Below are 15209 nucleotides of genomic sequence, written 5' to 3' on the forward strand. Positions count from 1 at the left end.
ATTCGTAAAAGCTGTCCTTTCGAATAAAGAGAATTTTTATTTGTTTACGGAAATATGTTGAGCTCTCTCTTTCTCTCTCTCTGTCATAAGAATTGTAGTTTTTATACTAATACAAGTAGGTAATTCCTGCAGTGTGTAGTATAACGAGAACTGATTTGACTGGTTATTTAGAGTCGTACAAGTTTGACTGGTTTAAGATCTCGTCTATATTTCGCGCGCGACCGTAGCTCGTGACCAACTTTCGGCTCTATTAGCAACTAGGCAATAACATGCACTTATCTAATCACAATAGCCAGAAAATTGACCTAAATATTCTTCATTATCGAGTAATAATTCATGAATTAATGAATATAACGGACAAATATAATTGACGAGAGATTTACATATTTCGTAAATAAGCTGTTCGCGCCGAGAGAAAAGAAAACTCTTAAGCTTAAGCCTCACGGAGACAAGTAGATAACATTTTCCGCGAACTTTACTCCAGCGGGATCTCAATTTCAAAGTCACAGAAATGGAAACTCCCGATTAACGTCAATCTGTCCAGTTTTCCCGCGAAAAAAAACTGATCTCGAATTAGTCGGGAAATCTGTCATTAATATTGAAATGAGGTCTCGCGGGGATTCCCCCACTCTGCATCTCGTGTACAGATGTATGTATAACTAGTTCCTGAGTCGCGGAGAGAGAGAGAGGTTTCTTGCGGGATGAATCACGCTGACGATGACTGGGCTGATTCATGACTCCGAATTGTACATTTTTCCACGTGATGATTCGCGCGGGAATCATCATTCTCTCTCTTTCGGCTACCGGGAATTTCGCGCGGGAATGTATAGTTCCCCGCCGGAAGTCGCGCTTTTAAATAGCCGGCCGAGCATGGCTCGCGCGTCAGTCTCGCGCACGTGCTTATCGCGCGCTTGTTGGTCGATATGGTGAAAATTAATCGAACCGAATCAGCTCTGATCGATGATCCCCGCTTTCTCTCTTTTTCTCTCTCTCTTTCACCCTCCGCGTCCGGTTGATAAGTTCGCCTTCGTCGCAGTAATTTGATTCCCTCGTGACCACCAGTCTTCGGGAGACTGTTTACCGAGAAATTTACTGAGGAATCGCGTCCCGCGTGTTTGTTGCAGTCAAGTTCCATATCGCTCACTTATACGAGGTGCAGGGCAAGTATCGTCTGGCCAAGGAGCATTACGAGGCCCTGCTGAAGGAAAAGGTTTTGCCGTTGCATCTGAAGGCCGACATCTACCGTCAGCTAGGTAAGTCTGTAGCTGATTAGGAATTCCGAGATGTATTGTTAGAAAAGAAGCTGGAAAGATAAATTAATTTGTTTTGCTGTAGGGCAGAATTAATTTAGATTGTCTAACTTAAAGAAAATTTAATTGACAAAAACAATAACTGTTAAACATTGTAGATAATCGTCAAATGCGTTTATAAGCGGAATCTGGAAATTAGAGATTTTACGATAATTAAAAATTAGTTTCTCGCGTTTAATCGCTCGTAAAAGTTCTTGTCCGACCAATAAGATTAGACGTTAAGGAGAACGACAAAAAAAAGATAAAAATTCGTCCGCTAGGATCTTGTGTAAATATTGGCTATCTTGTAAAAAAAGGAGGGTTGTGTGTGAAATGTTTCGTTCGAAAATACTTGGAGGTTCCGACACATTATAGCTCGGGGGAGTGCGTAAATATTTCAGATATAAATATTTAAAGTATTGTGGGAAGGGAGGAATGTGAAACAAAAATATTACTTTCGGAAAGTTCTACTTGGAAGTTCCGACATTCTCTAGGAGTAGAGCGTAAATATTTAACACGGACAAGAGGCTACGATAAAAGTGGAAAAGCGCAGAAGTTTCGTCCGATAAATTTATTTTTAATAAAAAATAAGAGCATATCTTCAAATTTCCAATTAATCGTTACGATCCTTTCGAGAGTAGTTAAATAATGTTTTATACAATTTTCGTTTACTTTGCAGTTTATTTGAATTATTCGATGCCGTTTCGCTCACAGTCTGTCTTGCGTAATTATTTAAAACATTATAAAAAGTTAAATGAAAAACAAGGTTTGGGATAAAAATGATGTTTGAATTAATTGATATTTTAAATCAATTATTTGTTAATGTAATTATTTCAAAATACAATTTTCGCGCCGAAAATATTACATTCAAAAGTACTAGGCGTAAATATTAATTTTAAAACGGAGTATTGAAGTTTTCGACGTTGCAACTTACGCTCCGTGTTACTTTCGAAAGTGTTCCGAGGGGTTCCGCGATCCTAGGTCTAGGGGGACACTTCAACGTTACCCCGTCGTATACTCCCGTCGCGATTCGGTCGGGGTGGTCTATGCGCCAGTCTGGGATAGAAACGGGAGGAAGGGAGAGAAGTATAGGGCAGGTGCGAGAGAAATAGAAGCTAAGGGATAGTTTTCCCACAACTAGAGCCTCGCTCCCTCTCTCTCCGATCCATTCACGCGGTCTCTCGCCTACCCTCTTTGTTCCTCGTTCATTCACTCTCCCCCCTCCCCTCCCCCTGCCGAGTTGCCTCTCCGTCTCATCCCCCAGCCCACCCTAACCCGGAATAAATCAATACACGTGTCTGCAGACTACTTGGCAGTGTGCAGCCGGCCCGCCGAGAGAGAGCCTTCAGCCGAATCTGTGAGGCTGAAGGCGCGACGATCCAAAGGAAAACTCGCCCTTTCGCTACCGTCCCGAGCCACTGTCGCGCGGGGGCGGGGCGGGGTCCCCCTTCTTCTATACCTTTTTATTTACCAGGAAGCGTAGGTAGATCGTGGGAGTTGAAGAGATTTATATTTTCCTTTTGTTTAAAATATAAAAACGTGTTTTCGACCCTTTTCCCTCCGTTCGACCAAAAATAAAGGTCTTAATGAAAGTCCTTCGAGCTTACTGAGAGGCTGAGCGGTTCGTCCGTGACGTTATTATCCGAGCGACACGTGAGACTGTATATAACCTCGAGCTTTCGGGCCTCGGGATTGAACGATTTTTTTTTCTTTTCACCCTTTGACACGAATCGCTTCACGAGTGAAAGTCCGTCTCACCGTTCTCGAACTCTCGAAAGGTGCGTCTCTTCTCTTTCGGGAACTACTTCTTCCTCGAGGACGTTGCGAGCGTTGCGAACGGGACATCCACTTTACGGCCCGTTTATGGCTCCTCGCGTGCCGGCGAACCGTCCCGGTCGCGACCGGTCCCGCTTCCCTTTTTTTGGAATACTCCGTTCTTGTTGTTCTCTCCTTCGTCCGCTCTCTTTTTCTCCGCGAGGCGAGGAGGAACGTTCTCTCTCTTTCCGTCTCGACATGCAATGCGTCTCGTCGGTTGAATAGCTGTGAGGAATAAATCCCATTTCTAATCACCGCACATTGATTGCAATATTGAAGGATACGATTCGCATAATGTGTGCAATATGCATAAAAGTATGAAAGTAAGGAAAACTATTTTACGAGATATTTCATATTTTATGTCAAAAGAAAAAATGAAATAAATCTTGTAAACTGATTCTTTCACGACTGCCTTAGTACTTTTATATAGAACGATTGATGACATTAAATTGTGTAAAAAAGCACTTTAATTAGAAAAATAATAATGGCGTCAGTATTTCATAAAAAAATATTTCAATAATCTTTTGCGTGTTTGTGTTAAATTAATTGTATAGGTACCTATGTCTCATTTTTTTCTCAAAACTTCAATAAAACCTTTCCTAAAGTGGGAGACAAGAATACGTATTCTTGAAAAATTTAGTGTTTTCAAACGTAAGAATATCGGAAGAAGATTTTTCGGGTTTTTCGGTTGGCGTGATTTAAATCGACTGACAGACAAATTCAAGCTTTCGGGACGCGACCGCGGCCAGGTGGACCGATTTAAAGGCAGGTTGGGTAGATTTGCAAATCGAGCGCATATGGGACGTGGCGTTTAAGGACAGGTAAAATACGCCAGGTGAATAAATAACATTAAAGGTAGACGAGCAAACGAAGCGACGGTGCGTATCGCGCAACCGGGGGTGATTATTTTAATCCTCCGAATAAACGGGCGGGAATATTTCCGAGAGTGTTCCGAAATTTTTGCGACGTTCTCTCTCTCTCTCTCTCTCTCTTTCTCCGGATTAAAGTGAAGTGTACCGACAATGTACGGCAAATATTAGCTCTACTTCTTTCAAGTTTTGCCTCAAGAAAAGCCAACTATTTGAGTTTTTACTCGTTAAAACAGATACCATAGCTTAAAATACAATTTTTTTTTAGTTTAAAAGAAATGTTTTAAAACGGTTTTCTCTAAAATTTTCGCGGCTTTATTTAAAGCAAAGAGCTTGGTGGCAAAACAAACTTTTGTACTAACTTGATAATTGTTGTCAATTTATCATTAAGGATAGATTTTTATACTCTCTTTCATTATAATATTAAAATAAAATAGTTATTAAAGCTATTGAAGAGGTGGAAGTGCTTAATTGGGTCGAAATTGACCGATCGGGCGAATTAATTAACTCGGCCGTGCAGTTCCCACGTGCGGTTCCGCCACGTGTTCACCTATTTTACGGTCGCGCATTTATTGTCGCGAATAACAACTTCTTGCCGACGCCCCGCTTTTCCCACGACGATTAATCCGTGGGGTATCAACAGGTAAACACGCGTCGCGCAAATATAGAAGCCAGTGGCCATAAATCAACGTCCCGTTATATCGGGAACGCGCGGAGGGATTATATTATTTTTTTTTATTAACATGTTGTAGAACATATTATATATATATTTATATGCATATTATGGAACGTGTATGTATATATATATATATATATACACACATACTATTCTAAAGAAAGAAAATAAAAGGTTTAAATTATTATACGGTATTTTGCATCCTTCCTTTCGAGGAAATTGGATGATTTCAGTTAATCCGAGGGAACGCGGAGTTAATATAACATATCTCATTGTTAACCAACAATCCCCGAGAGAATCGGAACGTGAATTCAAAGGCAATTGACGAATGTGAGCGTTCGACTATATCGAGCGAGAATCCCTTTAGGGCCTTCTCGTCTCGAGAGGACGAAAATCCTGTTGCGCAGGGTCGTTTTTGCGCTGCTGCGCCTATGTTTACAAGGGGGGTAATTCGAGACAGCCCCCCCTAGACAAGGGACAGCAATAGCAAGAACGACTGGCTGGCTGGCTGTCGGGAGCAACCCTAGGGCCAAACCATACCTGCGAGAGTCTATTCAGTTAGTTTTAGTTCGCTAGTTCGTCTAGCATCATGTCAGGGTCGCCGCGCGTCGCGGCAGAGATGGCAGGCGAAAGAAGGAAATAATCGAGAAGGGACAGTGTCACATGTTTTATCATTCGCGTTCGTTCTCTCACGCAGGATGGATGTACCACGTGGTTGAGTGCACGGTACTGAGCATAAACAGAGCGCAGAAGCAAGCCATAGCTATCCACTGCCTGCAAAAGTCCATCGAGGCCGAACCCAAGAGCGGACAGAGCCTGTACCTTCTGGGACGTTGTCTGGCCGCCTCTGGAAAGGTGCACGATGCATTTATCGCGTACAGGTAATGACACACAAAAATCAGGTATGACATCGAATGCGATTCTGCCGATTGAAATTGCAACATGAAAGAATAGACTTGGCAGGCTGCGTATTTAATTTTATATATTTTTTTTATTTGTTTATATATAATTGTGTCTTTTTTTAGAATTATGCTTCGAAACTTGAAATTTTACATTAAAAAAAGTAAAAGGAATTAGTGAGATTAAATTTGACTTTTTGGCATTGCAATTTCAATAATCAACAGTGAGTGTGAGTGGTTTTTTTTAATACTAAATTTATAGAAAAGTTTCTGATATAAACTTACTTAAAATAATATAATCATCTTACATACATTTTCTTAATTTAGACAAATCTTTTCTTAATATTCTTTTTGAACACTTAGATTTTTTTCGAAATTTGAAGGAAAAGGTTTATTTGCGCATGCTATGTAAAATATTTATTTTTTTATTATATTTTTTATTTTTATATTTTTTTTACGCATGCTCTGGAAATTTGGTTTAAATTTTTTTTTCTTTATTTATTATAATGTTTATTGTAATATTTGTATAGGAATATAATCCAAAATACAGAAGAAATTTTCCAATCTAATAGAAAGAGATTAAATATAATTGTAAGGCAAGTATTGGATTTAATACTCATACACTAATGTTTTTGTTGTTCACGTCATTATCACATTCACATTAACATAATTTTCTTTCCTTTGTTTGGGAATTAATGGCGTTCTTCGTATGCTCGACAGAAATTCAGTCGAAAAATCGGAAGGCAATGCGGACACGTGGTGTAGCATAGGGGTACTATATCAGCAGCAGAATCAGCCTATGGACGCACTGCAAGCCTACATATGTGCTGTGCAACTAGACAAATCTCATTCGGCTGCTTGGACTAATTTAGGCATACTGTACGAAAGTGTTAGCCAACCCAAAGACGCTTTGGCCTGTTACGTCAACGCATCTAGGTAAATTGCACATGTTCCATTCCAGCGCGAGTCGCGATTTTTATAACATTCCACAATTGTTAAATGCCTCTATAATTTCATTGCTTTAACACTAGCGAGTTTATAACATTTATTCGCTATTAAACATTAATTTACTAGCGAGCCATTATATTAATAATTAATTCGAATATAGTTTGAAATATAATTAAGAGATAGAAGTTAAATAAATTAATTGAAGTAATTAGACTCTAATGAATTAAATCATACGAAAATAAAAATACTAATACGAGTCGACACTTAGGTAAAAGTAAATTGACACGGTCGAGATGTAATGATCTAGTGAGAGTTCGTTTAGTGTGTCATCTGTTTGTCAATAAATAATCTAAGTCATAAAATAATCTATGTCATAAAATAATCTAAGAGGAGGAAGATCGAGTTTTTTTTTTAAACAAACTGGAATGCATTTAGTCAAGCGGCTCTATGTCACTTTGTGTGTTTAAACTCTCGTTAGTCGTTTTAAAATATTATGTATATGTCATGTATCTGTATGTCATGTATGTATTTATCAATATGTATTGAAGAGAACCTAAAAAAACAGAGTCGAAATGTTTATTATATTAAATATCTTATACATTTTTATGTAATAAAATTTTATACACACACAAAAACACATAGTATCGGTTTAGTTATTAGCATATTTACTTTCGCATAAGTAAATTAAGTATAACAATTATATTGTTATGTGTCACTTTTCTTTCTTACGTTGTTATTTATATATCACGGCATGAGCGTTTTTATGAATTGTAATTATCATACATCTTACTGCGAGAATGATCGGCGCATGTTATAAATTGAAAGCCGGATTTATATTTGACGATCTCAAGAATTTACAGTGATTACATTGAGTTATTTAGGTCAGCGGTGATAAGACTTAAGAGTTCTGTTTTACTCGTAGGGGAAACAGCAATATAGCGAATTGCACGGGCCCATTCGCGGGCCTGGGTGGCGTTAAGTCCGGTGGCAACAACCCGATGAACCCGTCCCTCCAACAGCGCATCAGCTTTCTGCAGAGTCACCTAAGTCAAGCACCAATGCCTTCCGTCGCTACCAAGTGAGTCGTCGTCGATAAGTCAAATTACACATTACGATTCCATTATAACGAACGTTTCTGTAGCTCTTCACACATTCGAATAAGTAGATGAATGTATTTGAGAAATTTTATTATATTATACGTTTTTGAAATTTATGTAAAATTTCCAAAATAACAAAGGTTTTGTTTATCATTATTCAATATTGATAATATTGAATAATGCATGAAATAAAAATAAGATATATAATCCAATATTAAATCCATTAATAGATATTTGGTAACAGTAATGTAATGTAATAATATAATAATGGCAATCGCGAGAGTATCTATAATAAAGAAATTGAATCCGAGAGAATAATAAAATAAAATCTGAAAATAAAATTGAGTTAAAGGTTAATACAAGCCGGAATTATAGTCGACCTTTAATGTACTTTTCTTTGATTTTGTGGTCACGGAGCTTGTTTCCTGCTTTCATATAATTTTTATTCTTTTACCCAGGAGGCGGCAATTGCCGTCAATCGAAGAGGCTTGGAATCTGCCGATCAGCGCAGAGATGTCCAGCCGGCAGCAGCAGCAACAGCAGCAACCCGGCGGACCTTCGTCAATAATATATAACAAATATGGTGCCACACCGACTGGACCGCCTCCGCCTTATCCTCAAGCTCAGGGACAGAATGCTAAGCGATTTAAGGTAAAGAAATAAAAGACAGGCTACATTAAAAATAAAAGCATATTTTCAAAAAATTTTCTATGGTAATACGGTCTGAGTGCTTTGTAAATACGTACAGTAGATCTCTATAAAGTATTTACAAAGAATTTATTATAAGTAAAAACAATTAGAGAATAGATTGTGATTAAATATTCCAATCATTAATTAAGTTTAATCTTTCTCGACAGACCGACGAGGTGATATCGGCCGCGCCGCAGCAACGGGCGCCCCCGTTCTACCTAACGCCGCCGCAACTGCATATGCTGCATTATCTACAACAGAATGTTAATAGCTTGACACCGCAACAGCAGGCTGTGCTCGTCCAGCTGCAGCAACAATACCGTACGATGCAGCAACACCAGCAACAAATCAGGCAGCAGCAGCAAGCGGGGCAGCGAGGCCTGAGGCCAGGACAACCCGGTTATCCCATGGCATATGGCCATCCTCAGAACCTCGCCCAATCGTCGGGTGTCATCAAGAACTACGGCATACCGCAACAACCGGTAAATCTTTTACCTCTTTTTTTTTAAATCAAATTTGCACTGTTGATTCTCACATATGTATCATGTCGACGATGAATACGCCGTTTTATTTTAAATAATTGACGTTTAGTTGCAGCAAGGAGGTACGGTTGCGCTGCAGACGGGCTTCTCCGACACCAATGTCGGCTACAATACGGCGGCGACCGGGAACACCACGCAGACACCAGGAATGCCTTACAAATCCGCCGCCGATCCCACTTATCCGCCGCAGAGACAACAGATCGCCGGCGGCGCCCAGTATGGTGGTCAGTATCAGCAGCAGCCGAATCAGTACGCTGCTCAGGGTTACACGCAGGTCACGTCGGCGACCAGCGGCTACTCGGAGAGCTCGACGGTGGCTGCAGCGAACAAGGACAATCTGGGCGTGACGGACCAGGAGTTGCAGGCGCTGCTGTCACAGAAGGACATAGCCACGTCGCTGGCGGAGGACCTGCTCAAGCACTTCGGTTCCGACGATTTGGAGAACGTCGTGAAGGAGGAACCACCGAGCGGCGGTGTCGTCAATGACAACGGCACGTTGAGCTCCGGTCCGTTCTCGCCGTCGAATCTCGAGGAGAGCGCGGCAGACAAGGTGAAGGAGGTGAAACTGGAAAAATCGGAAGAGGCGGCTTCCCAGCCGACGAAGTCGACGACGGACGCTGTGACGACGGCGGTCATGACGACGGCCGCGACGACGACTGTGACAACGGTGAAGTGTGAGACGACGACGGTGAAGTGTGAGACGACGATGACGACGTCGTCGTTATCCTCTGGCACGACGATGACGACGGCAACAATAAGCAAGAGCGAAGCGACTAATATTTCCAAGACAGAACCGATGATGAATCTGAAGCTCGAGTCGTTGTGCGAGTCGCAACCGGAACAGGAGTTGAACATCGAGATGGACGCCAGGACGGTTATCGAGGCGTGCAAGGGCCAGGGGCTGAAAGGCGTGCCGAATTGCTCGATACTGAGCGACCGTTCGCCACCGCCGGCGCCACCGGATCCACCCAGTCAACGACTGACGAAGGAGCAGTTGTTGCCGCCTACACCGAGCGTCTATCTCGAGAACAAGAAGGACGCCTTCAGTCCGCAGCTGCAGGAATTTTGTTTGAAGCATCCGATTGCTGTGATACGTGGCCTCGCAGCGGCGCTCAAGCTCGATCTGGGTCTTTTCTCAACTAAGACTCTAGTCGAGGCGAATCCAGATCACGGCATCGAGGTGCGCACGCAAATGCAGCAGACCAGCGAGGAGAACTGGGATCCGACGCTCAACAAGAAAGTCTGGAACTGCATCAGTCACCGCAGTCACACGACGATCGCAAAGTACGCGCAATATCAGGCTTCCAGCTTTCAGGAGAGCCTGAGAGAAGAGAAGGTGCAGGGCGGCGTGCATGCCTCCAATCTGTCAGATTCGGACTCGAAGGACAGTACCGGTCAGACGGTCCGACGCAAAAAGAATACTTTTGGTCTTGCCGGTAGACCGGGAACCAAGATGCTGCGTTTTGGTACCAATGTGGATCTGTCGGACGAGAGGAAGTGGAAGCCGCAGTTACACGAACTAATGAAGTTGCCGGCCTTTGCCAGGGTGATATCGGCTGGTAATATGCTCAGCCATGTGGGCCATGTGATCCTAGGAATGAACACCGTACAATTGTACATGAAGGTATAATTAAAAGTTTAATTAGAAAAATAAAATTTATAGAATGGAAAACGTTTTTACATATTCGAATATAGTGTTCCTGGATGTGATTTAATTTTTATGTTATCGTTCTCAGGTACCTGGCAGCAGAACACCCGGACACCAGGAGAACAACAATTTTTGTTCTATTAATATCAACATCGGGCCGGGCGACTGCGAATGGTTCGCGGTACCAGATGCGTACTGGGGCGTAATATGCTCGCTCTGCGAGCGCAACGGCATCAGTTACCTGCACGGCAGTTGGTGGCCGAATCTGGACGATTTGTACGAGGAGAACATCCCGGTGTACAGGTTCCATCAACGACCGGGCGATCTCGTGTGGGTGAACGCGGGTTGCGTGCACTGGGTACAGGCGGTCGGCTGGTGCAACAATATCGCATGGAACGTCGGCCCGCTCACTGCCAGACAGTATCAGCTCGCGATCGAGCGTTACGAGTGGAACAAGCTGCAGGCGTTCAAATCGATTGTGCCGATGGTGCATCTTTCGTGGAACTTGGCGCGTAACATCAAGGTCTCGGATCCACGACTGTTCGAGCTGATCAAGAATTGTCTTTTGCGAACGATGAGACAGTGTTGTTTGATACTGGAGTTTGTGAAGAGCAAGGACGTGGAAGTGCGTTTCCATGGTCGCGGCAAGAACGAGGCCTCGCACTATTGCGGCCAGTGCGAGGTATGTTTCCTTACGTGATCTTGAAAATTAGTATTATTTAGATTTATATATATGTATTTTTCGGGATTCTAAGATTGATTTAAACTCGAGAATATAATTATATAATAATCAACAAATTAATGAAATTCTCTATATTGTGCCTCGACATTTCACATTTATTCTTTATTTTTATTAAAATTATCTTGCACGATCGTGGCACTGCACAATCTTAATTTATACTTAATATTTTTATTTTCTGATGTATTGTAATATCTTCTACTTATATTTTTCATATTTGCATGTTCTAATAAATGTGTCATAGTAAAAAAAAATGTTGGACTTTTTTTTTACAGATCGAGGTGTTCAACATCCTGTTCATCCGCGAGCAGGAGAAACGTCACGTAGTGCACTGCATGGATTGCGCGCGTAAGCAGTCTCCTTCGTTGGAGGGATTCGTCTGTTTGGAAGAGTATCGTATGCGCGACTTGATGGAGGTTTACGACGGATTCACCTTGCACATGCCGCTGGCCACTGCCACCAGCACCGCCACCACCACTTCCTCGTCATCATCGTCGACGGTATCGACGACGTTACAGACACAAACCGGCCAGTCCTCCTGAGATTACCTGCAACATATATATTTGGACTTCCTTAGCACGCTGCAGTAGTAGTGATCACTACCATCCGGGAAATGCGAATTCTTTCCGGATGGTAGCGATCATTACTGCTAGTGTTAGTCCTTTTCTCAATGCGAGACGCGAGAAGACATTTCTTACGATAAGCATTATCCATGTACCTGAGAGCTACGCGAAAAGGGGCGGGACCGGCTCCTTGGGAGCTCCTCGTAGGCTACCGTCCGCAAATGATACCGGATGAGATGGGGTGAAAGCGTGACACTAATTTCTCTCGAAATATCGACTTTGGGAGGAGAGATATTTTTTCAGTAACAGTTATTACATCTCAAAGATAGTAATAATGCATTTTCTACTGCGCTTTAATCCAAGACTGTGCTCTGTTAAATATTCTTCCTCTAATAATATCTGATATAATATTTTTGGAGACAATTGTCGTGCTTTACCTCATCTCCTGTACATTTATATTTTATCTCAATTTGTGTACGGCAGCCTTTTTAGCAACTGCGCTTTAATCTGCACCTGATCATTCGAATTCGCTGTTAGGAACATGATTATCGCGACAGAGCTTCGTGAGCCGATCCCAAGGGGAAGAAGATAATCGAAGAGCGGCAGTCTTTTCGGTAGACGCGAAGATTGATTCGCGCTGCTTGCGGCTTGCTCGCTCGCTCGTTAGTTAGCCCTGTTTGTACAAATCTAACTTGTTTATCTATAAAAAAGAAATATCATCGCCAGACTATTCCCTGTAAATATCCAACGGCGGCCACGATTTTTCTTTTTATATAGCTCTCGGGTATTGGCTAGAGAAGACTGTCTCTAATTATTAAAGGACGTAATAGCGTAGTAATCGGCCCGCGGCATCGTCATGCGATCGTTCCCGATTTTAGCGCGCTGGACTTTTTTTTTGCCGGATTCGACCAGATTTTTTCCTTATTATCGTTTATTTATTATTGTTTATTAATTAACGATCATTGTGATTCGTGATAGAGATTGCAAGTCTCTGGATGTTAAGTATCGTGCAGTGCATCGCGAGCAGCATCGTGGAAATTTAATCTTTGAATCTTTGTTTTTTTTTGTTCTTCGTCCTCTTCGCGATTAGTTCGGGGAGGGGGGAGGAGGGGTAAGACTCTGCGTTATACGTTCTCACTGCCACTTACGAAATCGCTGAGATAATGTGAGAGATTCACCCTTTATCGTATATATTTTAAGAATCATGTAAAGAGGTTGCGCATCGTTAATTAATAATAATCATTGTTAGAGAAATACGTATAAAGGCATATTACTGCCGTGCGTGGCACTGCTCAAATCATTTGTACATTTTTGTATGCGAAATCAGCTGTGAGATCAGGAAACTAAAAAATGAAAAAAAAAATTAGTAAGAGTGTCTCTATAGTGTAGCGTGATCTCCACTGCCAATCATGCATGCTATTTCCTGTTAAATGAAACGATCAATTATTAAAATTTAAGTGTTGTATGAAATTAATGCCCCGAGTGTGCGGGCACGGGAGTTTAATATCCAGGACGATTATCGATTGTTTGTCCAAATCTACAAAGACTAAAATTAAAGTAGACGTAAAGGGGTCTAGCAAAACTAACTGGAATGAAAACACGACAGATATAAGAGACTCGTGTCTGTCTCGTTAAAAGTGAAATCTTTGAATTTCAATTGTGGTTTCTTACGTGTGACGTCGACTATACTTTTCCATGAAATATACAATATTTTTGTTTTTTATAAAAATCATATTTCTGCTATAAAGGGGCTTAACGTGTGTGTGTGCGCGCGCGCACTGTGATTTTTTTAAGCAAAATTCTCGAGTTCTAGCGAAAAAAAAGTAGAAGAAACGAATGTATGCGAAAGTCGCGCGCCGCTCGCAAGGCGATGATACGCGGCGATGAAGTGAGAGAGGAGGCGAGATAGGGTCTGTCCGGAAAGGGGAGAGAATAGAGACACACTGTAGAAGAGAAAGAGAGCTTCTTGTTCATCAGGTTAATCGTACTTTAAGACAACAAATGTACCTTCACTCACAGTCTCGTCAATTGATCACGGCGTTCGCAGCCGACGTAACGTGCCAGAACGCTTATCTATACCGCCACCCTGTATGTTAGCCCGACTCGAGGAACTTGAGGATTAAGAGTAGATATGTACCTTTGCTATTGTTAAACTAATATTATACCGGTCGAAATCAGCGGAAAAATGAAAGACGGAATAATTGAGGCACCTGACCTGCTGCCACTGCAGCCACACTGAATCGAGAGGCGAAGGAAATTGCGTCACTGCGATTACCTGCAAGTGTTCCTTTAATAAAATCAGATTTACTTTTAATTCTCAATTCCTCGACCCTTGTCCCGAGCGAACTGCGCGCGAGAGGGGGGGGGGGGTAGAAGGAAGAAGAAAAAAAAGTAGTTAGCTCTTCGCGCCACGAGAAATGATCATCCGCAAAATGAAGCGATGTATTTTTGAATATCTAGAAGCGCTAGTTCCACCGAGTCAGTAGTTTCTGAGAAATTAAACGAGAGAAAAAAAGGAGGATCGCGCCGTGTTCTCCTCTTATTTTCTACGATTGTACTCTAGACAAGTCATAAATGCCCATAACATTCGTCGTATCTATACGTCTTCTCTGCTACCTTCATTTTTTTCTTTAAAGCAAAATAGCGTGTTTAGACACTGTACAGAAAATTTTGTCGCAGAGCTGTCCGACAAGTATTCCAGGCCTATTAAATTTGGCCAAGTACACAATTCGCGGATCCTAATGAATTGCGAGTCATAGCTTTACTTCAAAGGGCTCTCTTGAGTAATTAACTATACAGGTCATATTTTTTAGAAATCTAACGAGAGATCTCGTCTGACCTGCGGCGAGAGCAAAGAAAGAAGCTCTTGGAAGAAACTCTCTTCAGTGCATTTGAATGCGGTCTCACCAGCGGAGACCTTCGGGACTTTCATAGAAATGTGGGATTTCACCGAGCGTACAAACCGCCGATGACTGCACAACTATTATCATTCGCTCGGGCACGCGTCGAGAAGTTACAAAGCATCAAATTGTCCTTCTCGTGATGAAGTGGACAACTGCATTGTTCACGAAACGTTGGCATTAACAATCAAGACACGGAGAAAATCCTTTTTAAGTTACAAAGCAGTTACGAAAGACCTATCGAGTAGGTAGAGACGTTGGAATATACTCTTTTTAAAGCGGAACGATCTATGCGAATGACCTTGTGCGCCCGAGAGAATGTACAACTTGCAGCTGTTGAGGCGGGCAAAGCATCGGTCGGTTTAGTCGCCAAGTATGTCAATTTGCACACAGCTTATAAACATTCGGCGGGACGGAGGGGGGGGGGGGAGATTGCAATACGTTCGAGCGCGAATGTTAAGGCATTTATGACATAATTAGCGTACAGCAATATGACGACCACGCGCGACGCTTGGGGGGGAGCAGGGGACGAAA

The 15209-nt window shown here is 42.0% G+C and overlaps 1 protein-coding gene across 3 annotated transcripts in view; it reads left to right on the forward strand.

Annotated features, from left to right (window-relative positions):
- The window catches only part of LOC105457369 (histone demethylase UTY-like), a 64840-nt gene extending 49631 nt beyond the window's left edge, over positions 1–15209 (forward strand). For 2 of the 3 annotated variants that reach the window (XM_011701991.1, XM_011701993.1), the window contains 10 exons: positions 1125–1253; positions 5347–5530; positions 6079–6144; positions 6269–6484; positions 7419–7574; positions 8052–8244; positions 8451–8765; positions 8875–10449; positions 10562–11155; positions 11488–15209. In XM_011701991.1, the coding sequence (XP_011700293.1) occupies positions 1125–1253; positions 5347–5530; positions 6079–6144; positions 6269–6484; positions 7419–7574; positions 8052–8244; positions 8451–8765; positions 8875–10449; positions 10562–11155; positions 11488–11754 (3695 nt within the window). In that variant the 3' untranslated portion in view covers positions 11755–15209. The remainder of the gene's footprint in view (positions 1–1124; positions 1254–5346; positions 5531–6078; positions 6145–6268; positions 6485–7418; positions 7575–8051; positions 8245–8450; positions 8766–8874; positions 10450–10561; positions 11156–11487) is intronic. The other variant, XM_011701992.1, reaches the window with a different exon arrangement.

Source organism: Wasmannia auropunctata, unplaced genomic scaffold, assembly GCF_000956235.1.
Source record: "Wasmannia auropunctata unplaced genomic scaffold, wasmannia.A_1.0 LD335244.1, whole genome shotgun sequence".
Classification (NCBI taxonomy): domain Eukaryota; kingdom Metazoa; phylum Arthropoda; class Insecta; order Hymenoptera; family Formicidae; genus Wasmannia; species Wasmannia auropunctata.